Raw genomic sequence first — 27,321 nt, 5'->3', positions numbered from 1 at the left:
GAAGAAAACTGGGGAACATACGTGGGAGTGATTCTAAGGGTATTAGACCAAGTGAGGCTGGAATATACCACTAACTTTAGCTAATTCCACTCACATTAGTGTACTTCCTAGAGATTCTGGATTTAATGAGTATATGGCACCTCTGGAAGTACCCAGGAAAATCACAGTGCAAATATCTAGGACTTGGGAGCAAATCTATACCTTCTTCTGCAGGTGATTATTCTTTTGGGAAACAGCTTCTGGCTTGCTACTGAACCTTGGTAGAAACTGAACATCTATCCATAGGACATCAGGTGATCATGTGGCCTGAGCTTCTCATCATGAACTGAGTATTGTCTGAACTACCTAAACGTGGGCATGTAACAGCAACCTGTCATCAAACAGAAATGGAATACAAGACACGGAGTTCAAAAAGGTGTAAGTAAGGTGCATGACCAGGTAGGTCAGATTCCTTTGACACCAACTCTTCTTGCGTTGACTCATCTCCCTCAGTCCATACCTACTGCCTGCTGCCTCCGGGATGTTCCTCACAACCTAGATAACTAAAGAAGAAATCTCAAGCCCAGATTACAGAATGATGTGCACAACATGCTGGTACCACCTGAAGGTGGACAGCTGCAGAATTACAGACCCATACAGGGTAGTGAGGGACAGTGAAGGACAGTGGTTGTAGTGAAAAGACAGTGGTTGAAGGAAAATCCTACCAGGCAGAACTTCAAGCAATATAATTGGTTGTCCACCACGTATGGAGAGGGAGATGACAAAAAATATGGATCTATACTTATTTATTGACAATTTTCAATGATCTGGATGACCAGGGATTTGGAAGAAGCATGATCAAAAGGTTGGTGACAAGGAAGCCTGAGGCAGAAGTATGTATGACTGGTATACAAATAGACACAGACGGTGGAGAAATTTCTATCCTGTGCGAATACCCACCAAAAGGCATCCACTACAGAGGAATCTTTCAATTACAGATGGACAAAATGAGAAACTCTATGTCAGCCTCTTTTCCCAGCCACCTTGCTCAATAGGCTCATAAAGAAAGTGGCCACAGTAGCTGGGATAGAGGCTACAGTAGGACTAACATGGATTTCCACTAAGTAAGTTAAAACTACTGATGAGTGTCAAATCTGCCAATAGCAGAGACCAACACTGAGTCCCTAAAATGGCACCATCTACCACAGAGACCAGGTTGATCGATTACACTGAACTTCTACCACAAAGGAAGCAGAGATTTGTCTGGAAGGACAAGACTCACAGGAAGAGAGAGACTTACATGCTGGATATGGATTTGCCTTCCCTGCTTGCAGTGCTTCTGTCAGCACTGTATCAATCACTGACTCACAGAATGCCATACCCAACCATCATGGCATCCTATCTAATCAAGGAACTCATATCAGAGTAAGGGAAGTACAGTAATAAGCAACTTTGACCTCTGTTGGAGATTTTGGTCCCCAAGAAGGAATGCTCCTACCAGGAAATACAGACATGATTCCAGTAAACTGGAAGATAAGTCAACCACCTAGACAATTTGGGCTTCTTATGCCCCTGAATCAATAGGAAAAAAGAGAAGAGGGTGTTAATCTATAGGCTGGACTGCCTGATCCCAATAACCAAGGAAAAACTGAGTTCCTCCTACACAATCGAAGCAAGGAGTTCTCAGTCTGGAACCCAGAGAATTTTCTAGAGAGCTTCTTAGTACTGCCAGGCTCAACAGAAGCAACAATCAAAAAAGACAGGATTATTGAGGGCTCAGACTCTTTGGGAATGAGGGTTTGGGTCACTTCACAGAGTAAAGGACCCCAACCAGCTGAGGTTCTAACCAAGGCAGGTGTCTTAGTCCATTCAGGCTGCTGTAACAGAATACAATAGGATGGGTGGCTTATAAACACCAGAAATTTATTTTTCACAGATTTAGAGGCTGGGAAGTTCAAGACCAAGGTACCCCCAGATCCAGTGTCTGGTGAGGACTGGCTTCCTGTTTCATAACCAAGGATCTTTTTTCTATGTTTATACATGACATAAGAGGGAAGGGAGCTTTCTGGGGTCTCTTTTATAAGCGCAGTAATCCCATTCATGAGGGTCCCATACTCATGACCTAATCACCTTCCAAAGGCCCCACCTCCTAACACTACCACATTAGGCACTAGGTTTCAACATATAAATATATAAATTTGGGGGGGGCACACATGCAAATATTCAGTCTATAGCAACACAAATTTTGGTGGGGGGAGAGGGGAGACACACATACAAATATTCAGTCTATAGCAGAAGGGGAAAGATGAAATGAGTTGTGCAAGAAAGCCATACATATCAATTACAGAACTCTTGTGACCAATACATATATGAGGGCTGTAGTAGCTTTACATATTTCCCATTTGCTTGTTATGCCATTGCACATTTTTTTTTAAAGATTTTTATTTATTTGAGAGAGCACGAGAGAGAGAGAGTGCACACAAACAGGGGAGAGGGGCAAAAGGAGAGGGAGAAGATGACTCCCCACTGAGCAGGGAGCCCAACGTGGGGCTCGATCCCAGGACTCTGAGATCATGACCTGAGCCGAAGGCAGACACTTAACCAACTGAGCCACCCAGGCACCCCTGCACACGAGTTTAAATGTATGTAAAAGAGTTAACCAAACAGAAAGCTAAGTCAGTCAAATGGGAAGACTATGGCTGGTTATCGATGTATTGCCTCTCAGCACCAAATTCACCCTTTTAGACTACTCTGTAAAAATGGATCTGGGCCCTTTAAATACTTCTTCCTGTGCCAGGCAGCACTGACTTTTTGTCAGAAGGCCACTAGAGAAAAACAAGAGGAAAAGGATTCTGCTTCCCGGAGCTAGTGTGCTCACTTGGTAGCCCTCTACAGAATGTGCAGCTCCTCCAGCCCCAGACTCCTATTTCCTCTGGTGCCTGCCTCTTGCAGTGCACTGGCCACCAGTTTCCCCAGCATTTTCCCCACCCTCTCCAATGCATTTATAGCAAAGTGCTTCTGGCTCCTAAGGAATGTACAACTTCTCCAGCACCAGATTCAATGTGCTCAGCTTCTCCAGTGCCTGCAGTACATAGTGGCCAGCAGCTTCCTCCAGGATTCCCATACCAAGGTGGTTTTGTGGCAGAGACACCTTCCCTGAACAGCCTTCTTGGGGTTCCTAGAAGGCAGATTTCCAGCAAATTCAAAAAGACTAATTTTCAGCAGCATGGAGTGCCAAAAATGACTTCTCCACAATACTGTGCCTTCTCCAACAGGGTCTGGATCTCAGCCCTGGGAGGGGGTGAACTCCTCCTTCCTTGGAAACTCTATCTTAGCCTAGGGGTTAATGTCTGTTCCTTGTTTCTGTTTTATGCCTATGTTCTTCAGAGCTCTCTTTACTTCTTACTAGACAATCCCTCATCACTGTAACCTCCTGTTAGAATTAATCATTCTCTATATTAAACATTCCCACATACTACTATGTGGTTTCTCTCTTCTGACTAGACCCAGACTGATACTAAAAAGAACCAAGGATTCTAGATCTGGGACAAGGAGGTAACAAGGTGAGTATTAGTCATCTTTTTGTGTTAGGAAGGAGAGAAATGCTCCAGTGGCCAAAGTTATAATATTTTAAGCATCAAAAGAATGATTTTAGTTGAGACCTTGAATCATTGAAAATCCATGAGTCATTACACTCCATAAAGAGAATGTCAGAAAAAACTGGTAACACTTGAGGCAGGTTTAAAACAAAACCTTATTTTGCAAACAGGAAATTAAAAAAGAATTTAAGATTTATAGTGCCTTTCTAGTAGGAGAATGCCAGAATACTCATAAGAATGCCAACTAATATATACACAGAAAGAATGAGAGAATTATTAAAATATTATTTTGCGAACCACAATGAAATTATTAAGACAATGATTACCAACTAGAATTTAAAATCTTTAGGCAAAGACTGATATGGAATTGAACATTTGTTATTTTACGAACTACCATCATACAAATTGCATTACAAGGAGGAAAACAAACTTTATAAATGGAAGAATCAGACTGTCATCATCCTAATCTAGTCAACCCTAACATCACTAATGGAACGTGCCACATGAAGTATCTATGATGTATTCCAGTCAAAAATGTTTACCCTTTTGGGGCATCGGGGTGGCTCAGTCGATAAAGTGTCCGACTCTTGATTTCGGCTCAGGTCATAATCTCAGGGTTGTGAGATCAAGTCTTGTGTCAGGTTTTGCACTAGGCATGGAGCCTGCTTAAGATTCTCTCTCCCCCACTGCCCCCCGCCTTAAAAATAAAAATATAAAAATTTAAAGATCTTTAACCTTTTAAAATCAATCATCAAGGCTTTCTTTCTCAACCAGGGCTCTGGAAAGAATTAAGTCTTACAGAAAATGATTTGGGTGACTGCTTTCTCCATTATCCTAAGGATAGTATATTCATACCATTATTAATGCGTAGAAGAGAATCTGTTCTATACAACAGATGCCTTAGGGCATTAAGACTTAATTCTCTAGAGGAACCCCTACTGAGAAGGGCTGTTTTAGATACAACTTCCAGTTAAAGAAAGTACGGAGAATAGAAAAACAAACTAAATGAAACAAAGACAAGGCAACCAGAAAATCCAAAACGCAAGATAAGTCTATAAAATAACTGGTCCAATCTCAACTCAAACAAATCAGTGTTGTTTTGAAAAGAAGGGGAAGGGGGACTGTGGTTAGGAATCGTAATAAACTGATACAAGGCACGGTTCTAGACTGGAGACTGATTTGGAAAAATGCTGTAAAGGATATTTTAGGATGAACCTGGGAAATGTGAAGATGGCCTGGGTATTTATTAGATGGATATAAAAATTTACTGAAATGGAAAGATGAAGCTGGATAACTGAAAAAGTAGACTGCAGGAGGATAGGTTAAAATATAATTTCATTTGTGTTTTAAAAATTTGTCATACGTTCATAGAGGATATGTACTAAAGGTTTAACAGTGTGATCTCCAGATAGTTTGAATGTAATCTGTCTGTATTTTCTAATTCTCAATAATACTATTTCTTTAAAATAAATGGTATTTGAAAAATACACGTAAAAGAATACGTTTCCAGTGAATTTCCAACACTGATCTGAACACAACTTTAAGTAAAAAATTTCTTTTTCAAATAAAAAGTTCTATGATGTTGCAAAAGTACTGAAACAAATCCCTGAAAAATAATCCATAAGCACATTATTGAAAAAATAGACCTGGACTCTAAAGACCTAAAAATGAGATGTGGGCTAGATAATTTAATAGCATCAAGTTCAAGAACAAGCAATATTTTCTTTAAAGGGCCAAAGAGTAAATACTTCAGATTTTATAGACTATATGTGGTCTCCGTGAAAATTACTCAACTCTACCACTTCAGCTCAGAATTACAGACGTGGGGCGCCTGGGTGGCACAGCGGTTAAGCGTCTGCCTTCGGCTCAGGGCGTGATCCCGGCGTTATGGGATCGAGCCCCACGTCAGGCTCCTCCGCTATGAGCCTGCTTCTTCCTCTCCCACTCCCCCTGCTTGTGTTCCCTCTCTCACTGGCTGTCTCTATCTCTGTCTAATAAATAAATAAAATCTAAAAAAAAAAAGAATTACAGACGTACACAATATGTAACTGAATGGGCATGACTATGTTCCAGTAAAACTCTATTTACAAAAATAGATGACTAGCTCATAGACCATAAATCTACCATCACTGGTCTACAGCATTAAAATGTCTACCTAGTCAAAAAGGACCTAATCACATATAACTCATTTTAAAAAGATGGTGCAGTATTACCTAATCTATAATTGTGATATTGCTCAAAGGTCAGTTAAGTCCTGAACCATCTCCCTATCAAAATCTCAACTGATCCTTAAAAGAGGATCCTTTCCTTAAGTAAATTTATACATCAGCATGGTCGTTTGTCAAGAGCCAACAGTTTCTAGCATGAAGTAGTAGAAAAGCAAGGGATATGTAATCAAAAGGCTGAGTTCAAATTCTGAATTAGCAGTTGTGTATAGTCTAAAGCCTCTATATCTCATTCATAAAATAGAAATGACATCACCTTCACAGCATTACTCAAAAACTCAAAAAGTATAGTTTCTGAATCTGAAAGTATTTAAAGTGTAAAGTGTTCTATAAATGCCACAGTATTATCATTGCCAATTTTTGCAAAGAAATCTGTATTTCACAATAATGTAACTGAATTAGAAAATAACCACCATGGCTTTTTGCCCCTACAGAGCAACTTAGTATTTCACACTTACTCACCAATAGAGACACCACTGTACTAGAGTAGAAGGCCAAATCTTCTATAATTTCTGTGCGCCGGTTAGCCCCGATTCGTAAGGAACGACTATGTACTTCTTCAGGTAACACGGTAAGGATCTCCAGTAGAAAAGGCAGAGAAGTTACATCATTGCTATATCTGGAAAAGGAAAGGGGAGAGATCGAAGTTGTTTAGAGTAAGAAAATACACAATCACATAAGATAACAACAGGCTTCTATACCAACAAAAGTAGCATTCTCACTACTGTTAAAGTGGAGGAAAAAAACAGGTAAATTTTTTTGGAAAGGTATCTGGAAATCAAAATTTCAACTTGCATCATCTTCGACTCATCAACTCCACTTCCAGAAATTTCTCTCTCAAAAAATCTCACATACACATGCAAAGTATACAAAAATATGCACTGCAATACTTTTTTTATAATAGCAAAAATATTGGGAAAATATAAAGGTCCACCATAATTAGGATTAAAAAGGTTACAGACGATTATACAATGGAACATACATAGCCATTATAATGAATGAAATATCTGTGTTCTAACATGACAAGATGTCCACAAGGTATTAAGTAAAAAAAAAAAAAAAGTATGAAATATATTACATACGAGTGAACAAATACACAGGTATATTAAAATATACATGCACTTATTTATTTTAAAATGCTTAAAGTCTGGAGGGCTATATAGTCAACCATTAATAGTGGTTACTTATGAAATACAGAAATAGGGAGAGAGAAAGGTTTTTACTTTGAAAGCTTCCACATTATTGGAATTTTTTTTCAAGGAACATGTGTTAATTTTCTTAATGAAATTTTCTTAAAAAAAATAAACTATCCAAATAAAGGCTTTAATGACACAATGTAGTTGGAGGTAAAAAGGACATCCACTTTGTTCAAATTAATACCCTAACCAAATGTCAAAATTCAAGCAAGTATTAAGATTATCTAGCCAAGACCATGAGGAAATGCTTTTATTCAAAGTAGCAGGCTCCGTGTATCTAAAAATCATACTGTCCCTTTGACAGGTATGAAACAAACCCCAATTAGTAAGAACTTTAATTCATAATGACTTTTAATATAATCTTAAACATTCTGACAATGTTTTTGTAGAACTGCTGACATGTCAGTTAGTGGGAGTGATCCACAGGACAATGAAAGACTTTGCTGCAGTTAATTCAAGGGACATGTGTGTATAAATTATGAGGGCCTTTTATGTCCCACACGACACACTTCTATAATATTTAAATTTTAAATGATTCTCTTTTAATTTAACAAAAGTTAATAATAAATAATTACTTGTTAAGAGTTTGGGGAAAATATTCCAAATGTCTAGCTAATGCTAACAAATTTCTCCTTGTAGGTTAATAGTAATTCCAAATGCTAGAATATAGTTAATATAAGTTACTTACTTTTCCACCAATGTTTGTACACATCCCTTCCAGGAAGGCATCTGTAGGGCAAGGTCTGCTATTGCTAAAGCCAGCTGAATAAGAAGAGAGATGAAATAAATGAATAGAATAGATGAACAGAAATAGGGTTACTATCAATATTAATTGGAGAGCAAAGAAACTGAACTTTTTCCAAACAATATGACAACAAAGACGGACAGCCCTCCTACCTCTTCTCACCTTCACAGCTACATATATAATGTAAACTCTTCTGGGCTAGCTACAAATTGCTAGGATTTAAAACTCAACCTCTAAAAATGAAAAACAAAACAAAACAATAACAAAAAGAAATCAGAAAGAACAGACTATAGATTTTCCTCAGAATATATCTATACTTACTTTTATTTGGCAATACCATAGAACTTCATGGACAGATAAATTATACTTTGCCAAAAGGCCAAAGCTACTGACAAAGTCAGCCCTTTGACACACTCATTAAGTACTGGAATGCCATTTCCCTTCTCTTTCCATTTCTCATCTTGAAGCCTTATGCAAAAGACTCCTTCATCTATCTTCAAGGGCACTTCTACGCCAGGCAGAGAACATACGTGAGTATGTATTCACTGAAGCTTCCAGTTTTCCTTTCTAATGTATTTACCAGTCTAAGGGGGAAGGGCCAGATGCTTCACTATTTCATTCATGAGACTTTTACTAGCCAATTTGGTCCAGAAACGATCTTTTTTTAAGGCAAGTAGGCAGACCTCTGGCCCAGAACAGTACAGTATACAGTATTTTTATCATCTGCAATTTTAATAGGGCAGGGGGGCCACACATGCCTGCCTGTGAAAACCTATACGCATGCCCCCCGACTTCTGGTATTTAAATTGGTTTGAAATCAAATGAACTCTAATATTAACACAGAAGATTTACATTTACACTTAAGAAATACAGCAGTAAGTCTGTAATAAAGTTGTTAACATTACTTCACATGGCCTAGCAATGTTAATCAAAATTAATTTGATAAATCCAAATGGCCTTACAAATTTCCCTAATGAGAAGCACAGGATTTACCTGCGTTACAATGACAGGTGACAAGTCTTTCAAGTTCTGGATATGGGTTAGTAATGAGTCCCGTAAAGAGGCATGAGAGTCTGTGGGGAGCTCATAAAATGAGGTCTGAATCTTCATTTTCATGGTCTGTGCAGCAAAGTAGCATGATTCCACATCCTGTCGGATCTGTAACAATTGGTCTGAAATCTCCCATGCATGAACCTGAAAGCAGACCAGACAAAAATTTCTTAAATACCATTGTACTAAGTAATTTTAATGTTACACCTCAATACACATAAAGACGTATGTAGATCAAACTATAATAAAAACCTGACAAGCTAAATTACCCACTAATTCAGGCAATACCTCAAACTATGTATTTATAGGCCCTGTTCAACATATTACCTAAATCCTTCCGACTCATTCTAGGAAGGCATGAGAGTTATCAATCAGATCAATAGATCTAATCTTGCTGATTAGAACCATTAGTTGTGTAGGGGGGAGAATATGAAGAAAAAAGCCCCAAAAGCTCCTACTAAAACTAAAATGTCACTGTATAACTTCCGACTCTATCTATAGGTTGGATGTTTCTCTTCCACTTAAAATAAATAAGCTTTCGTTCACTTTGAGAATTGAATCTGAGAACCATCTATAAATAGGTCTCAGTGGGCCTACATTTCAATCTTTAGTTCCGTTTAGCAGAAAAACCACCTCACTCCAAATGAATATTTCACATACTTCTATTATTTTCTAACATATTTATGTTTGGCAAAGTACTATATATACACAACACTAAAATCATTTTCACAGGAGAAAATAAACGCATCTATGGGAATAATAATGGAATGAAAGCATAGGATTTGGTTTCTAACAGCTAGTCACAGTCACAGTTATTAGACTAGTCTAATAGACTAGTCACAGTCACAGAGTTCTATTTTGAAAGATAACTTTGGGAACAAAGTTGTGCAGTACACAGCAACTAATTAACAACCGATTAATTTTAATCCAATGCTACCAAACTGCGTCTTCTTGGGAGAAGGCTAAAACAGGTTGGTAATAATGAACTGAAAACATTTTTTCAATCTCAATTTAGAAGCAGAAGCAACTGTGGAAGGAGATGACACAGATTCACCTAGTCAATTTCTTATGAAGCTAGAGCACTTCACAAGTAATACATAATGATTCTTCAAGATCTTTCCAAAGAGAAACAGGTAGAATAAATGGCCTGTACAATTTCCCAAAGTAAACTGAAAATAGAGACCCTGAAGTTCATTAGAGGTTTATTAACATAAAACTTAGCTTTCAATCTAGTAAGATGGTGGAAAATAAGCATAAAACATTGTCACACAAAAAATCTTCCAGCCACTTAAGTTTTTAGCTATTTAGTATCCAACCAGTAACTCAAGCACATCTGTAGTTTAATATGCCATCAAAATATATTTTGCTCAAACTGGTATTTTATAATCTAGTTTTTTGGTGGTTGTTTTTTTTAAAGTAAGCTCTATACCCAACGTGGGGCTTGAACTTAGGACCCTGAGATCACAGGTCGCATGCTCTACCAACTGAGCCAGCCAGGCGCCTCTCAAACTGTTATTTTAAAAAAAATAATAGCAAAAAGATTCTATGAAACCTTGGAAACTCCATAAATGCCCTCATAAAAACATAGCAGTTAACGAGCAAAACTAAAGCACTATGGGCATTTACAACAAAACCAGGTATTATCTAATTATGTCTAAGAACCCCAAAATTTAAGTGGTTGGGGACAAACCAGTGACATCTGTAAGACCTGTGTAGTTTCAGCTTCAGTAAAAGCAGAAGCAGAGGAAAACAACAGAATATCTAATGGATGTAAGGGCAGAGGAACACCAGAAGAGCCCAAAAGTATTCAATGGAAAGAACAGAGAGACAATTTGAGGACTGAAAATAGAAGAGGTTTTGTCTGATCTGAAAGGAGGTGAGTAGAAAAGGTTGAGTGGAAGAGGCCTACATAAAATCTAAGGAGATGGTACAGCCTAGCTTCTATAAATTCTTGAAATGGAAGGACAGGACTCCAAACTGAGGACAGAATCCTGTTTACAGAATCAAAATTATACAGGATAAGTAAAACAGAGACAAAGGAAGCAAAGGAGAAGGTAACGAAAGTAGGAAATCTTAGAGAAATCAAACCACATTTGTAAATAGTATCAGAAAACAACAGAAAAGGAAGTTCTTTTAAGATGAAAATACTCCCCTCAGCCATGCCTCCTAAAGTTCAGAAAGACTAATTTCACACACAAAAAAATAAGCAATTGAGGCCAAATGGCATATATAGCTATAGAGGGGGAAAGAAAATAATGAACGGAGTAACATCTCTATAAGAAAAGCAGGCCCAAAACATTTAAAAAACTAGTTTATCAGGGCACCTGGGTGGCTCAGTCATTAAGCCTTCGGCTCAGGGCGTGATCCCAGGGTCTCGGGATTGAGCCTCCCATCATGCTCCCTGCTCTGCTGGGAGCCTGCTTCTTCCTCTCCCACTCTCCCTACTTGTGTTCCCTCTCTTGCTGGCTGTCTCTCTCTCTGTCAAATAAATAAAATCTTAAAAACAAAACAAAACTAGTTTATAAGAAAAACACAGAGATACTGTATATCCATCTAAATAAATTGGGCATGATAACATTAAACAATTGCTGAATCTAAAACAAACAAACAAGTCTAAAGTACAAAGGACATAGAAGCCAACCCAAAAGAGCTCAATGGCCAAAGATAAAAAACCTAGTGTAAGAAAATGAATTATGATAGTATTGGATTATAAACTAAAAAATAAAGCAAATGCCCATGAGTCCATACTGTGAACAATGAACAAATAACTAACTGCAGAGAAGTTTTTTGTAAAATATACGAAATCATTTTTACAGAAGAATGCTTAGTTAATAAAGGTAAGAAGAAATGAGAAAAATAGACAATTACTATTTCAACACCACAGTAATAATTGCTACAGGCAATATTCATGGATAGGGGATAAAATTAGCAGGTGAACTTAAAAAAAAAACAGGATTTATCAAAGTGATTCCCCAAAATATTTATTGGTCTAATACATGTCCACAAATTCTTGGACAATTACTGTGTAAGAACTCAGATTTCTCTCAAGCAGAGAAAGACAACTATCATATGATTTCTCTCATCTATGGAACATAAGAACTAGGATGATCAGTAGGGGAAGAAAGGGATAAAGAAAGGGGGGGTAATCAGAAGGGGGAATGAAACATGAGAGACTACGGACTATGAGAAACAAACTGAGGGCCACAGAGGGGAGGTGGGTGGGGGAATGGGATAGGCCGGTGATGGGTAGTAAGGAGGGCACGTATTGCATGGTGCACTGGGTGTTATACACAACTAATGAATCATCGAGCCTTATATCGGAAACCCGGGATGTACTGTATGGTGACTAACATAATATAATAAAAAATCATTATAAAAAAAAAAAAAAAAGAACTCAGATTTCTCTACTGGAGAGACAATGTAAAGAGACCTAAGACTACAGGGAGAGCAAGAGGAGCACAGCTAAGTCCAGACTTCCAGCCATTTCTATCAGAGTGTCAGGCATGTAAATGAAGCCATCTTAGAACCTCCAGGCCAGCCCATCCACGAAACTTCATGGAGCAGAATATTATCATCCACAGAGCCCTGCTCGAATCTGTGACCTACAAAACTGTGAGATACAATGAAATGATTTTTGTTTTTGTTTTTTAATTTTTTTAAGTAGGCTCCACACCCAATGTGGGGCTTGAACTCACAACCCTGAGATCAAGAGTCGCATGCTCTACTGGCTGAGCCAGCTAGGAGCCCCCGAAACAATTTTTGTTTTAAGTCACTAAGTTTTAAGGTAATTTGTTTCACAGTAGATCTTAAGAACAACCAACCGGGGGCGCTTGGGTGGCGCAGTCATTAAGCGTCTGCCTTCGGCTCAGGGCGTGATCCCAGCATTCTGGGATCGAGCCCCACATCAGACTCCTCCACTAGGAGCCCGCTTCTCCCTCTCCCACTCCCCCTGCTTGTGTTCCCTCTCTCGCTGGCTGTCTCTGTCAAATAAATAAAATAAAATAAAATAAAATCTTTAAAAAAAAATAAAAAACAAAAAACAAAACAAAAAAAACCCCAAGCAACCAAATATTATGTGCATCCTGACAAAAGAACAGGATACCACAATGACAAGAGGATCAAACTTGTGTCTCATCAAACATCTGGATCCAGCTGGCAATTTGCAGGAAATACAGAGACTAGAGCTGCATCATAACTATGTAATCGGCAAAATCCTCAATGTAGAATAATAACTCAATAGGTCATATGACCCAGATTCCTCAACAGTTAATCTATAGAGAGAGAACCTACAGATTAAAAGACAATCAAAAGGCGTATTTTTAAAAACAACAAGACTAAAAACTATAAAGAAACACAAAGGATTACTATGAAAGGACAGTGGTTACTTTTAGGGAGAGGGAAGCAGTTATGTCAAACAGAGCAAGGAAGACTTCGGGAATGGCCAGAAAAGTTCTATTTCTTGATTTGGGTGGTAGCGATAAGGACACCCACATACAGTAATTAACCAAGTTATACATTTGTTCCATCCCATTTTCCAAATCTGTGTTTAAAAAACAAAAAAGAAGAACAGAACAACAAAAAACTCCAATACTGCTTGTTAAAACTGAACTAGCATAATGTCTTTCTCCCACGTGAAATCTGTCAACCTGCCAGGTCAGGACTCTGGTGAAAAAGTTCCTGACTGCACCATGCCAAGTTGTGCTTTAATCTGAATAGCAGAAACTAGCAAAAATTCCAATTGTATAATTCCAGGTTATCTATATTTCTGATTTAAATGTTTCTACCTCTTTAAAAGTAGAGATCTAGGGGCGCACCTGGGTGGCTCAGTTGGTTAAGCATGTGCCTTCAGCTCAGGTCACAATCCCAGGGTCCTGGGATTGAGCCCTGAAATCGGGCTCCCTGCTCAGCAGGGAGTCAGCTTCTCCCTCACTCTCTCCCACTATGTGCACACCCCCCAAAATAAATAAAGAAATCTTTAAAAAATAAAAATAAAATTAGAGATCTCAAAAAGGAAAGACAGACCAAAAGTCAAAACAAAAGCCCATTTCCTTCTGGACTGTTAAACTTGAGGGTGGGGATGCAAAGATTTATTTTTTATTTTAGATTTTTAAAAAAGTAATCTCTACACCCAATGTAGGGCTCAAACTCACAAACCAAAGATCAAGAGTCACATACTCTTCTGACTGAGACAGCCAGGTGCCCCAAAAGTAACACATTCTTAAAACAAACAATAAAACAAGGGAAACTGAAAATATCTTAACATAAACAAAAATGGAAACACAATAAACCAAAGTTTATGAGATGCAGCAAAAGCAGCATTTAGAGGGAAATGCATAGCCATACACATTTACGTTAAAAAAAAAAATCTCAGATCAACAACCTAACTTTATGCCTTAAGGAAGCAGAAAAAGAACAAACTAAACTGAAAGCTAGCATAAGGAAGAAAACAATAAAAACTGGAGCAAAGATAAATAAAATAGAGAACAGAAAAACAAATATTTGATTCTCTCTCTTTTTTTTTTTAAAGATTTTATTTATTTATTTGACAGAGATAGAGACAGCCAGCAAGAGAGGGAACACAAGCAGGGGGAGTGGGAGAGGAAGAAGCAGGCTCCCAGCAGAGGAGCCTGATGTGGGGCTCGATCCCAGAATGCTGGGATCACGCCCTGAGCCGAAGGTGCACGCTTAATGACTGAGCCACCCAGGCGCCCCAAAGACTTGATTCTTTGAAAAGATTAAAAAAAAAATTTTTTTTGCCAAACCTTTAGCTATATTAACTAAGAAAAAAGAAATGAAAGTGGGGACTTATTATCAATTTTACAGAAATTAAAAAAAAAGATTATAAGAAATACTACAAACAACAGTATACCAACAAACTGGATACTCTAGATGAAATGGACAAACTGCCAGAAACATACACTATACCAAGACTGAATCAAGAAGAAATAGAAAATGTAAATAGACTCTACTGCTTTAACTAGTAAAAATATTGAATCAAAACCTCCCAATAAAGAAAAACCCAGGACCAGATGGCTTTACCAGTGTTTTCTACCAAACATTTAAAGACCAACTTTTCTCACTGTTCCAAAAAACTGAAGAAGAGGAGAAAATGCTTCCTAATTTATTCTATGAAACCAGTACTACTGATACCAAAGCCAAAAATATTACAAGAAAACTACAGACCAACATCCCTTTAACATATTGATGAAAAAAAAAAAACCCTCAACAACATGTGAGCAAACCAAATTCAACAGTACACTAAAGGATTATACACCATGACCAAGTGAGATTTACTCATGGAATGCATGGGTGGTTCAACAAAAAAAAATTTTTTTAATGTAATATACCACACATTAAAAGAATGAAGGGGAAAAAAGACAAACATCTCAACTGATGCAGGAAAAGCATTTGACAAAATGTAACACCCTTTCATGACAAAGACACTCAACAAACTAGGAAAAGAAGAAAACTATCTCAACATAAAAAAAGACTATACATGAAAAACCCACAATGAGCACCTTATTCAATGTCACTGACAGCTTCTCAAAACTCTAAGAGCAGGCACAAGACAAGGATGCCCACTTTTGCCACTTAAATTCAACACAGCATTGGAAGTTCTTATTGGAAGTTCCAGCCAAAGCAATTAACCAAGAAAAAGAAATAAAAGGTATTCAAATTGGACAGGAAGGGGTAAAATGATGGTTATTCACATATGACATGATCTTATATGTAGAAAACCCTAAAGACTTCCAAAAAACCCGTTAGAACTAATAGATGAATTCAGGAAAGTTGCAAAATACAAAATCAACACCCCAAAATTAGTTTTTATACATCAATAATGAACAATTTGAAAAGGAAATTAAGAAAGCAATTGCATTTACAACAGCATCAAAAAAGAACAGAATACTCAGGAATAAAAGAGGCAAAAAGACTTGTATACTGAAAACTACACAACACGGGGCACCTGGGTGGCTAAGACAGTTAAGCCTCTACCTTCGGCTCAGGTTGTGATCCTGGGATCAAGCTCCACATCAGGCTCCCTGCTCAGTGGGAAGCCTGCTTCACCCTCTCCTCCCTGGTTGTGCTCTTTTTTGCTATCTCTGTGGCTATCTGTCTCTCTCAAATAAATAAATAAAATCTTTAAAAAGAACTACAAAACATTCTGAAAGAAGTTAAAGATGACATCAATAAATGGGAAAATATCCTGTGTTAAAGGACTGGAAGACTTACTATTGTTGTCAATACTATCCAAAGTGATCTACAGATTCAATGCAAACCCTATCAAAATCCCAATAATGTTTCTTTCAGAAACAAAAAAGTCCATCAGAAAATGCATATGGAGGGGGGCACCCAGGTGGCTTTGTCAGCTGGGCGTCCGACTCTTGATTTGGCGTGGGTGGTAGTCTCGGGGTCGTGAGATCGACCTCTATGTCAGGCTCCCCGCTCGGCAGGGAGTCTGCTTGAAATTCTCTCTCCCCCTCTGCCTCTACCCCCCCCCCCATTCTCGCTCTCCAAAAAAATAAATAAATCTTGAAAAAAAAGAAAAGAAAATCCATATGGAGGGGCACCTGGGTGGCTCAGTCAGTTAAGCATCTGACTCTTGATCTCAGCTCAGGACTTGATATCAGGGTCATGAGTTCAAGACCCGTGTTTCACTACTCAAAATAAAATAATATAAAATGAACATAACTGAACATACTTTATAATGAACATATTTTATAATAAAATAAAACAAAATAAAGAAAAAGAAATAAAAAAGAAAATCCATATGGAATCTCAAGAACCCCCAAATAGCCAAAACAATCTTTAAAAAGAACAAAGTTGGAGGTCTCACATTTCCCAATTTCAAAATTTACTACAAAACCAGAATAATCGAAACAGTATGGTACTGGCATAAAGACAGATATATGGACCAATGGAACAAAAAGAGAGCCTAGACATAAACCCTCACAAATATAGCGAAATGATACTCGACAAGGGTGCCAAAACTACACAATGGGGATAGAAGAATCTCTTCAAACAGTGTTGGGAAAACTAGATATTCACATACAAAAGAAAGGGGGACCTATGTACAAAATTAACTCAAAACACATGAAGACCTAAATGTAAGACCTGAAAACTATAACTCTCAAAAGAAAACATGGGGGGGAGGGATCATGACACTGAATTTGATGGTGAATTCATGGATGTGACACTAAAAGCACAGGAAACAAAAGCAAAAATAGACAAAAGGGACAATATCAAACTTTGGAACTTTCACACAGCAAAAGAAATAATCAACAGAGTGGAAAAGCAACCTATGGAATGGGAGAGACTATTTGCAAAGCATATTTCTGATAAGGGATTAATATCTGGAATATATAAAGAACTCCTACAAGTCAAAACAAAAAACCAAGTAGCCCAATTTTAAAATGGACAAAGGATTTAAAAAGGTATTTCTTGAACAAGGATATAAAAATGGCCAACAAGCATACAAAACAGATGCTCAACATCACTAGTCATCAGGGAAATGTAAAATCAAAACCACAGTCAGATATCACTTTACACTTGTTAAATGGCCACTATCAAAAGGAAAAAAAACAGAAAGTAAGTGTTGGAAAGAATGTGGAGATGTTGGAACTCTTGTGCACTGCTATAAAACAGTACAGCCACTATGGTAAACAGTATGGAAGTTCCTCAAAAAAATTAAAAACAAGAATTACCATACGATCCAGCATTCCACTTCTGGGTATATATCCAAAAGAACTGAAAACAGAATCTTGAAAAGGTATTTACATACCCACATACACTGCAGCATTATTCACAAAAATAGCCAAAAGTTGAAAACTCATATGTATACATGGCAATGGAATATTACTCAGTCCTAAAAAATAAGGAAGTACCATTACATACTAAGACACGGGTAAACCTTGAGGACATTATGTTTTGTTTTGCCTTTTTTTTTTTTTTTTTTTTGAGGACATCATGGTAAATGAAGTCAGTCACAAAAAGGCAAATACTGCATTATTTCACTTATATGAAGTATCTAAAGTAGTCAAACTCAGGGCTGGGATGAGGGTATGGCGGGATGTTTTTCAGCAGGTGTAGAATTTCAGTTATGTAGAATGGGGGGAGAGAGTTCAAGGGATCTCTTACACAACAATGTACACGTGGTTGACAATATTGTACTGTTCCCTTAGAAACTGCTGAGAGGATAAATTCATGTTATGTGTTTTTTGCCACAATAAAAAAAGTGAGGTACTGGCATTAAGACAGACACAAGACCAACAGAATTGAAAAGAGAATCCAGAAATAAATCCTTGCATACACAGTCAAATGATTTTCAACAAGGACAACAGAACCCTTATTTTACATCATACACAAAAATTAACCCCAGAAGGATCACAAACTAAATGTAAGATCTAAAACTATAAAACTCTTAGAAGAAGAAAACATTAAGGGAAAAGCTTCATGAATATTAGATTTGGCAATGATTCTTGCATCAAAAGAATGTGGAACAAAGGTAAAAATAGATAAACTGGGCTGTATCAAAATTCAAAACTTCTACTTATCACCAAAGACTTGAGAAGTATAAAAAGGCCACCCACAGAATGGGAAAAGTATTTGCAAATGATAAATCTGATAATGGATTCATACCCAAAATGTTTAAAGAACTCCTATAACTCAACAACAAAAAAACCCTCAAACAACCCAACCAAAAAATGGGCAAAGGCCTGAACAGACATTTCTCCCAAAAGATATACAAATGGCCAATAAACACACAAAAATATGCTCAACATCAATAATCATTAGGGAAATGTGAAACAAAACCACAATGAGACAGCACTTCACTCTCATTAGGATAGCTACTATCAAGAAAACACAAAATACTGTTGAGGATGTAGAGAAACTGGAAAACTGCATTGCTGACGAGAATTGAAAATCATACAGTCACTATGGAAAACAGCATGGCGGTTCCTCAAAAAATTAAAAATAAAATTACCGTGTGATGCAGCAATCCTGCTTCTGAGTATATACCCAAAGTAGGAACTCAGATATTTATTTTTTTTTAAGATTTTATTTATTTATTTGACAGAGAGAGACAGCCAGCAAGAGAGGGAACACAAGCAGGGGGAGTGGGAGAGGAAGAAGCAGGCTCATAGCAGAGGAGCCTGATGTGGGGCTCGATCCCATAACGCTGGGATCACGCCCTGAGCCGAAGGCAGACGCTTAACGACTGAGCCACCCGGGCGCCCCAGGAACTCAGATATTTATACACCAATGTTCACAGCAGCATATTTCAAAACAGCCAAAAGCTGAAAACAACTCAAATGCTAACTGAAAGAAGAATGGATAAACAAAATGTGGTACATACATACAATGATTATTATTCAGCCTTAAGAAGGAAGTACCATTACATGCTATAACACGGATGAACCTTGAGAACATTACACTAAGTGAAATAAACCAGACACAAAAGGACAAATACTGTATGATTTCACTAATATGAAGTACCAAGAGTAGTCAAATTCATAGAAAACAAAGTTAGAATTTTGATTGCCAGGCACTGGAATTGAAGTGAGGAAAATGGGGAGAGTTACTGTTTGACGGGTACAGAGTTTCAGTTGAAGATGAAAAGTTCTGGAGGACTGTGGTGATGGTGGTACATGAATGTGAATGTATTTAGTGCCGCTAAATGCACACTTTAAAGTTGTTAAAATGGGGGCCCCTGGGTGGTGCAGTTGGTTGAGCAACCAATTCTTGGTTTCAGCTCAGGTCATCTCAAGGTCCTGGGATCGAGCCCCACACTGGGCTCTAAGCTCAGCAAGGAGTCTGCTAAAGTTTCTCTCCCCCTCTCCCTAAGCCCCTCCCCATGACCACATGTACATGCTCTCTCCCTCTCAAATAAATAAATCTTTAAAAATAAATAAGATAAAATAGTTTAAAACGGTAAATTTTGGGGCGCCTGGGTAGCTCAGTCGGTTAAGTGTCTGCCTTTGGCTCAGGTCATGATCCCGGGGTCCTGAAATCGAGCCCCCCCCCATGGGGTTCCCTGTTCATCCAGGAGCCTGCTTCTCCCTCTGCTCCTCTCCCCTGCTGTGCTCTCTCACTCTCTCTGTCAAATAAATAAATAAAATCTTTTAAAAATTAATTAATTTTAAAAATGGTAAATTCTATGTTACGTACATTTTACCACCAAAAGAAAGAAAGAAACACAGTTTAAAATCTGCTCAATCCCTTAAAGGGATTTGGTCCTGTTATAAAGACCTGCAAGAAGCAAAAGAAATCATGTCAGGAGGAAAACATCATTTATCATCCCTTCGATTTTTCATAAACAATATACCCAATATCAAACAAAAGACTAAATAACAACAACAACAAAGAGAAAAGAAACAGACAACAGAAAATAATGTACCTAGATAATGGAATGAGGACTAACACAACTATGATGTCTTAACTGAAGTGAAAAAACTTAACTAAATCACCAATAATGAAACAAAGTTTTATACTATTCCTGATGTGTTTCACTGAAAACGAATTACCAACCATGTAGTGTTCCTCCAAAAAATGTTTTACCTGAATGAAATCATGAGAAAATGATGAGATAAATCCAAATACTGGGGCATATTAAATACAGAAAAAAATGGGCTTAGATTTTTTTTTTAATGTCACTATCTTAAAAGAAAAACAAAAATACCCTGAAAAATTAAGAAGACCAACTACAAACAATGCATTTCCCTTAAATGGATCCTGGATTAGGAAAAACAAAAAAAGTTAAAAGCTCCTGGAAAATCTGAATATAGGCCGTATATTAGATAATACCATTATGTCAAAGTTAAATTTCTAGGGAGTAACAATGGTTTTAGTTTAGTTTAGAAAAATGTCCCGGTCCTTACAAGAAATATGTCAGTGTTTAGGGGTATAGCATTATAAGGTCTTCAATTTACTTCCAAAAGGTTAAAAAAATACAGTCAGAAAAGGACAGAAAGAGAAAGACAGAGAGAAGCAAATGAAACACTGTCAAATTGAGGCGAAGGGTATATCAGTGCTCACTCTACAGTTCTTTCAAGTTATGAACTTTTCAAAATAATCAGTTGGGAAAAAATTAAGTAGCTGATTAATATATTTAAGGGATTAGGAGACAAACTGGAGAACATCTATTAAAAAATATAATCCATAAGAAAGAATCAAATGGAAATTCTAAAACTGAAAAATATAGTAACCGAAATTAAGAACCAAATGGAAGGGTTAAAACTGCAAATCATACAATTGAAGAAAAGATTACTATGCTAGAAACAGATCAAAAGAAAATAAGACCGAAGCACAAAATCAAAAAAGACAGAAGGGAAAGAATGGGAAGAATCCAAGTGACATGTGGGACACACTGAAAAACTTTAACATACATATAATTGAAATCCTAGATGGAAAAGAAAAAAATTGGGCGGAAGCACTACAGATAATGGCTGAGAAATTTCCAAAGTGGTAAAAGACACCAACCCAAGACTTAAGAAGCTCTACAAACGCTAAGGACAGAAAAACCAGACCTAGGCACATCATAACAACACCGTTAAGAAGCCAAAAAGGAGGGGTGCCTGGGTGGCTCAGTTGTTAAGCGTCTGCCTTTGATTCAGGTCATGATCCCAGGGTTCTGGGATCGAGCCCTGCATTAGGCTCCCTGCTCCACTGGGAGCCTGCTTCTTCCTCTCCCACTCCCCCTGCTTGTGCTCCCTCTCTCGCTGGCTGTCTCTCTGTCAAATAAATAAATAAAATCTTAAAAAAAAAAAAAAAAAGCCAAAAAGGAGGGGCACCTGCATAATGCAGTCGGTTAAATCTCCCAACTCCTGGTTTCAGCTCAGGTCATGATCTCCGCGTCATGAGATCAAGTCCTGCGTTGGGCTCCGCACTCAGTGTGGAATCTGGTTAAGACTCTCTCTGCACCCTCACCGCTGTACGCACACATGTGTGCATGCTCTCTCTCCCAAATAATAACTCTTAAAAAAAATTCTTAAGGGCCAAAGAGGAAAATCTAAAGGACAGAGAAAAGAGAAAAAACAACTCAAAACATATTACCTTTAAAAGAACAACAATTAGACTGATAGCTGGCTTGTCAACATTAACAATGGGAACCAGTATCTTCAACGTACTGAAAGAAAATAACTACCAATCGGTTATTTTATACCAACCCTTCCAAAATGCAGCAAAATTAAGACATTTTAAGACCATAAAGAAAGGGGTGCCTGGCTGACTCAGTTGGTAGACTATCTGATTCTTGATCTTGGGGTCATGAGTTCAAGCCACACATTGGGTCTAGTGCTTACTTCCTTACCTGCTTGTTTGCTTGATTTGCTTACTTACTTACTAACTAAATAACATAAATAAATAAATAAATAAATAAATAAATAAATAAATAAATAAATAAATAAATAAATAAAAGAATGCATGAATGAAAAATTTAAGAAATAATAATAAAAGAGAAGAAGACAGTTTATAACCAACATACCCAAAAAGAAGAAAATACTAAAGGGTATTCTTCATGGTAAAGGAAAATAATTCTGGATGGAAACATGAAAAAAGGAAGAAATGAAGAGTAATGGAAAAGTTAAGTATGTGAGTAAATCTTTATGGACACTGACTATATATAGTAATATCATCTTGTGGGGTTTAAAACATGAATAAAAATATCTGAGAGGAGGGATGCCTGGGTGGCTCAATTGGTTAAGTGTCTGCCTTTGGCTCAGGTCATGATCCCAGGATCCTGGGATCAAGTTCCACATCAGGCTCCTTGCTCGGCGGGGAACCTGCTTCTCCCTCTGCCTGCCGCTCCCCCTGCTTTTGTGTGTGTGTGTGTGTGTGTGTGCACTCTCTCTGACAATAAATAAATAAAATCTTTAAAAAATACCTGAGAGGAGTTCTATATCTAAGATCTACCAAGTCGGAATGAACACCGCTTTTGAGTTAACAATAAACAAAAGCAAATAAACTACAAAATAACTTCTTAAAATGCATCAGAAAGCTCAGGTCCCAGCATAATCAAGTAGACTGAAATCTAAAGACAGACCTCTAAGGCGACAGGAGGCAAGCACTGGCTCATCTGTGGCATAACAAGTGAGGAAAAGACACAGGGCACCACATAACCAAGTAATAAAAATTCTGCTAAAATTATGAACAAATTGATAAAAGCTGAGTATGGACTAGCATGAACATATAAAACCCCTGGGACTCCCAGACACAAGCGGACTTCACAACCACCTACAGGCTCCTCTCCACAGACCTCCCCCAGACACTCAGGACAAAGACTGGAGCTAGGGCAAAAGACCAGAGAAAACCTCCTTTGGTAGTAGGATCCTGGACAGGAACCCTCAACCGCACAGAAGGCACAAAAAGCTGACCAGCTCCTCTCCCTTCCTGAACAAAAGCCTCAAGCTGTGTGGGGGCAGCAAATCCTGTCACCCTCACCACACAGGCTAAGACCTATTGCTGTTACAGACTAACAGAAGTCTCCTTACACCGAGGGAATCCTGCACGAGACCTACCAGATGCAAGGCCAAGCAAGAATGCCACAGGAGAGCGAGGCCAGGATCACTGAGAAAGCCCCACCACTGAGAATGGCAGCACTGGAACTAAGACTATGGTAGACTGGGGCAAGAGAGAACATTCCTGGCCCCCTTTCCCCCACACAAATAACCACCAAACACATCATATTCAAACTCCTGAAACACAGAGATAAGAAAAAAATATTGGAGGCGGGAATCTTTTTACATTGGCTCTATTAACAGCTCAACCACAGAACTTTGTACTATAATTACCTAGGCCTTTGTTCATCTTTTCTAACAACTGTAACTATCTCTACATCTCACAAACTCCTTTGGCCTTATGAAGTACAAGTGTATTTTAAATTACTAAATATGAAGCAAAATCACAAGATACTATCATTTCCTAAGTCTGTAACACCTCTTTGCTTTTCCAGTCATGAAAAGCCCATCCTTCTACTACACAGCTAGATACTTAGGGATTGGGAATCAGCTCTAAGAACAGAATCCAAAATGGTTAGAGAGAGAAAGGGCAACAGAGAATAAGCAAATCAGGTCTTTACAGATAAAGAAAACAAAGGCCCTGAGAGGATGAGACATTTTTCATTCAGAATCCTCATTTGTAGAACTTCACATGCCTTACACAGATGGAGCCTTGGTTTTGTTTTATTTTAAATATATATTTTGTTTTAGCAGTGAGAAGAAGCTCAATAATTTCCTAGCTAAAATCTGAAGATTTAGACTTTTCAGAAAAATTTCAGTGAAGAGAACCTTAAAATCTCCCTAAAATGGGGATCTTCTGGAATGAGCTTACTTTAAAATATTACCAGTATTTCTGAAATAGGAAAAAAGTACTTAACTCCAAGCAACTAAATCACATATAAAACTTGTATCTTTTAATGCTCATTATATAGTTAACTAGGGTTTTTTTGTTTTTTAACTAAACTAAAATAGAGATGGCAGCTAATGAATTTCCTAGGATACTTCTTTGACAAACTGGTCGAAAAACTCCCAAATTGCTCTTTATGCAAATGTATCAGGTAGAACCAAAGTGAAAGAGCTGTCCTCTCATTTTAACCATCCTTATTTATCTCGATGCTGCCTCACCCACTGGTCAAATGCACCTCTCTTTTCAAATACTTGTCTTTTAGAGTAAGAATAAAATATAAGAGTGATCTCTAAAGAAACCTGGCAAACTTAAATATCACAGCTACTAAAGTAGACTGTCAATGATAAATTACTTGGGATGACACGGCCAGTATGATATATTAAGGGGTCATAATTTATCACTTTATTTTGAATTCTAGGAGGGTTTAAGAATTGTTGACATCCAAAAACAAGTAATCTTATTTTGGTCACTGAATCATAAAGATAATGCAACCAAATCCTGGTACCCTAGACACTACAGTACACTGCTCATTGTACTTCCCCTCTGCTAAGCTGCAGAAAGAAGAAAAGGAAGGGAGGAAATGGGATTCTTGACAAGGAGAGAATAAAGCACTTACACTTCATAGGACTTTCTAGCCACAGATGCCAGGTGCTACCCACTGAAATCCAGGCTTGGACTAAGCTCCACATTTCTGAAAGGACCATCTCAACCGAAGCCTGGGGCTCAGAGTCAGCAGGAGGAAGCTGCAGCTCCCACCAGCAGCACATTTCAAAGAGGCTGCAACAAGAGAACATTTTCCATTTAAGCATCTAATTCCAGTCTTCCATTTCACAAAGCAGTAGCAGAACAGACCTTTATATCAGTCTTTTCAAAAGATATTTCCATGACTATGTGATGAATATGAAGCAGGCTATGGCCCAGCAATCCTTTCAGTAACTTACTCTAAGTCTTTCATTGTACTTCACAGCAGATCCTAAAAGTACTTGCCCTTTCCTTTTCTTTAATGGTGCTCCGTTGCTCCAAGATTCACTTCTACACTAACAGTTCTAAAACTGCCGAATCAACCTAAATCACTGAGCAGGCGGGCTGTCAACAATGCAAGCACACACCCAGATAGGAGCCTAAGGATTCATTAGCTGCCAAGAATGGGAAGCGGATTAAGGCTGCTAGTTAATCCTACAAAAAACTCCTCAAATTAAGCAGAATTACTTAAAATACTTCACTGAGGACAGAAGAGCTCTGGCAAATAGAAAATGAGGTTCTGGAAATACAAATATTTCAGTGAAATTTGAAAAGTAACATAAAAGTGTCAGGTTGCTGTACTTTTTTAAGCATTTCAATTAGTAAGTAATATATTTATTAAATACTTTTAAAGATTTACAGTGCATTGGGGGAGGAGACTAAGAGAGTGAAAAGAACAAAACAAAACCCCCCAAAAACTATCAGTCCAAGAACACAAAGCTTTAGACATATACCCTATAACAACGTGGTAAAGAGCTAGAAAACCAGAATTTCCCAAATCAAGAAAAAATCATTCCCATGAGACAGATTAAAAAAAAAAAAAAAAAGCCTAATTTACCTGAAACAGAGAAAGTAACTTTTTTTTTTTTTTTTAAAGATTTTATTTATTTATTTGACAGAGAGAGACAGCCAGCGAGAGAGGGAACACAAGCAGGGGGAGCGAGAGAGAAAGAAGCAGGCTCCCAGCGGGAGAGCCTGACATGGGGCTCGATCCCAGAACGCCGGGATCACGCCCTGAGCCGAAGGCAAACGCTTAACGACTGAGCCACTCAGGCGCCCCCAGAGAAAGTAACTTTTTAAGTTGGTCAACTATCTTAAGCCTTTGTATCTAATCTTTTATGAGAATTTTCCAAACTTACGACAAGCTGCCAGGTCTGTCACGAGTTACTTGCTGATGATTCTCTTTGGAGGGAAAGAAAATGGTCTGAAGGAATATTAAGAAAAACATAACTATGGGGCCTAAAAGATAACCATTACTACCTAAAAATGGTATTTTTCAAAATAACTTGTTTTGTAAGATGGCTTGAAATGCAGAAACCATGATGAAATGAACTTAGCTAAAACGTTCACAGCAGTGGTAAGTAAACAGCTCCCATCTCCAGCAGCAGAGTATAAATGAAAAAGAGTCATATAAAGTCCCCCCAGCAGGCTCCCATACCCATAGAATACCCTTGTGTGCATTAAATAACTTTTCTAGAAGTAAAAAGGCTCATTTATAGAGACAAATTCAGCCAACTTAAACATTTTCACAGCCATCTCCATAATAACTAAATAATTAAAAGGGAGATACTATTTCCCTTATGTGAAGGAAGAGATTCCTAGCTAAAAATAATTCTTTAAAGGATCACAAGCTATTCAAAGTCCACAAGAAATTTCCAAACACTCTTCAAGCCAACTTTCAGAAGACTGTAGCACCCATATGCACTGTTCTATCTTGATTTCAATGAAAGGAATCAGTAAGACCAAATAACAGCACTGAACCCTGTGGCCTCCTCAGTTTCTGATGAGATCCCCATGTTTCTGGGACAAGCATTTTCAAACAATCCTAAGTCCTAATGAACTCTGTCAAATGAAATTTGGCTCAAATTTGTGACTGTCAGTCACACATAATATGATACTGAGAAATTGTGCCAAAATATTTTCATGACAAGTGTAAAAAATCCCTATCCAAGTTTAAAATCCTCAATAACCGAAGTACGTGAATGTTAACCTCAAGAATGGCCCTGAAAAAAGATAAATAAATCTGGATCCATAAAATCAACTTTGTTTGGTAGTGACTGAAGCACGCATTCCTTGGTAATCACGTTGCTTGCTGTGGGCCTTACTAATTATACTAGGCAGTTCTATTTTAAAAGAAGAAAATACCAAGCTTGAAACCATTTGAAACAAAGCCGAGGTTAAGTACTTCCTAAAAGTAAAAAATATAGAAAACTTATTTCTTTTAATCACTGGTCTCTATTCCTGCCCATCTGAGCCAAGTTTTATAACAACTCATACAAACCAGAAGAATGAGAATATTATCAGACATATTAAGCATATGTTAACACTGTGCTGAAGATTCAAGTTTTTCAATCTTATAGGAATGTGAAATGTCTAGCTTAAAGTAT

The 27,321-nt window shown here is 37.7% G+C and overlaps 1 protein-coding gene across 1 annotated transcript in view; it reads right to left on the bottom strand.

Moving 5' to 3' along the window:
* TNPO3 (transportin 3) overlaps nt 1-27,321 on the bottom strand; it is an 81,994-nt gene that overhangs the window by 44,428 nt on the left and 10,245 nt on the right. The window contains 3 exon segments of the mRNA XM_045792680.2: nt 6,266-6,422; nt 7,688-7,761; nt 8,738-8,938. Coding sequence (XP_045648636.2) covers nt 6,266-6,422; nt 7,688-7,761; nt 8,738-8,938 — 432 coding nt within the window.

Source organism: Ursus americanus, chromosome 3 (assembly GCF_024610735.1).
Source record: "Ursus americanus isolate L20-20 chromosome 3, mUrsAme1.1.p, whole genome shotgun sequence".
In the NCBI taxonomy this organism is placed as follows: domain Eukaryota; kingdom Metazoa; phylum Chordata; class Mammalia; order Carnivora; family Ursidae; genus Ursus; species Ursus americanus.
This window is presented reverse-complemented; position numbering and strand designations above follow the sequence as displayed.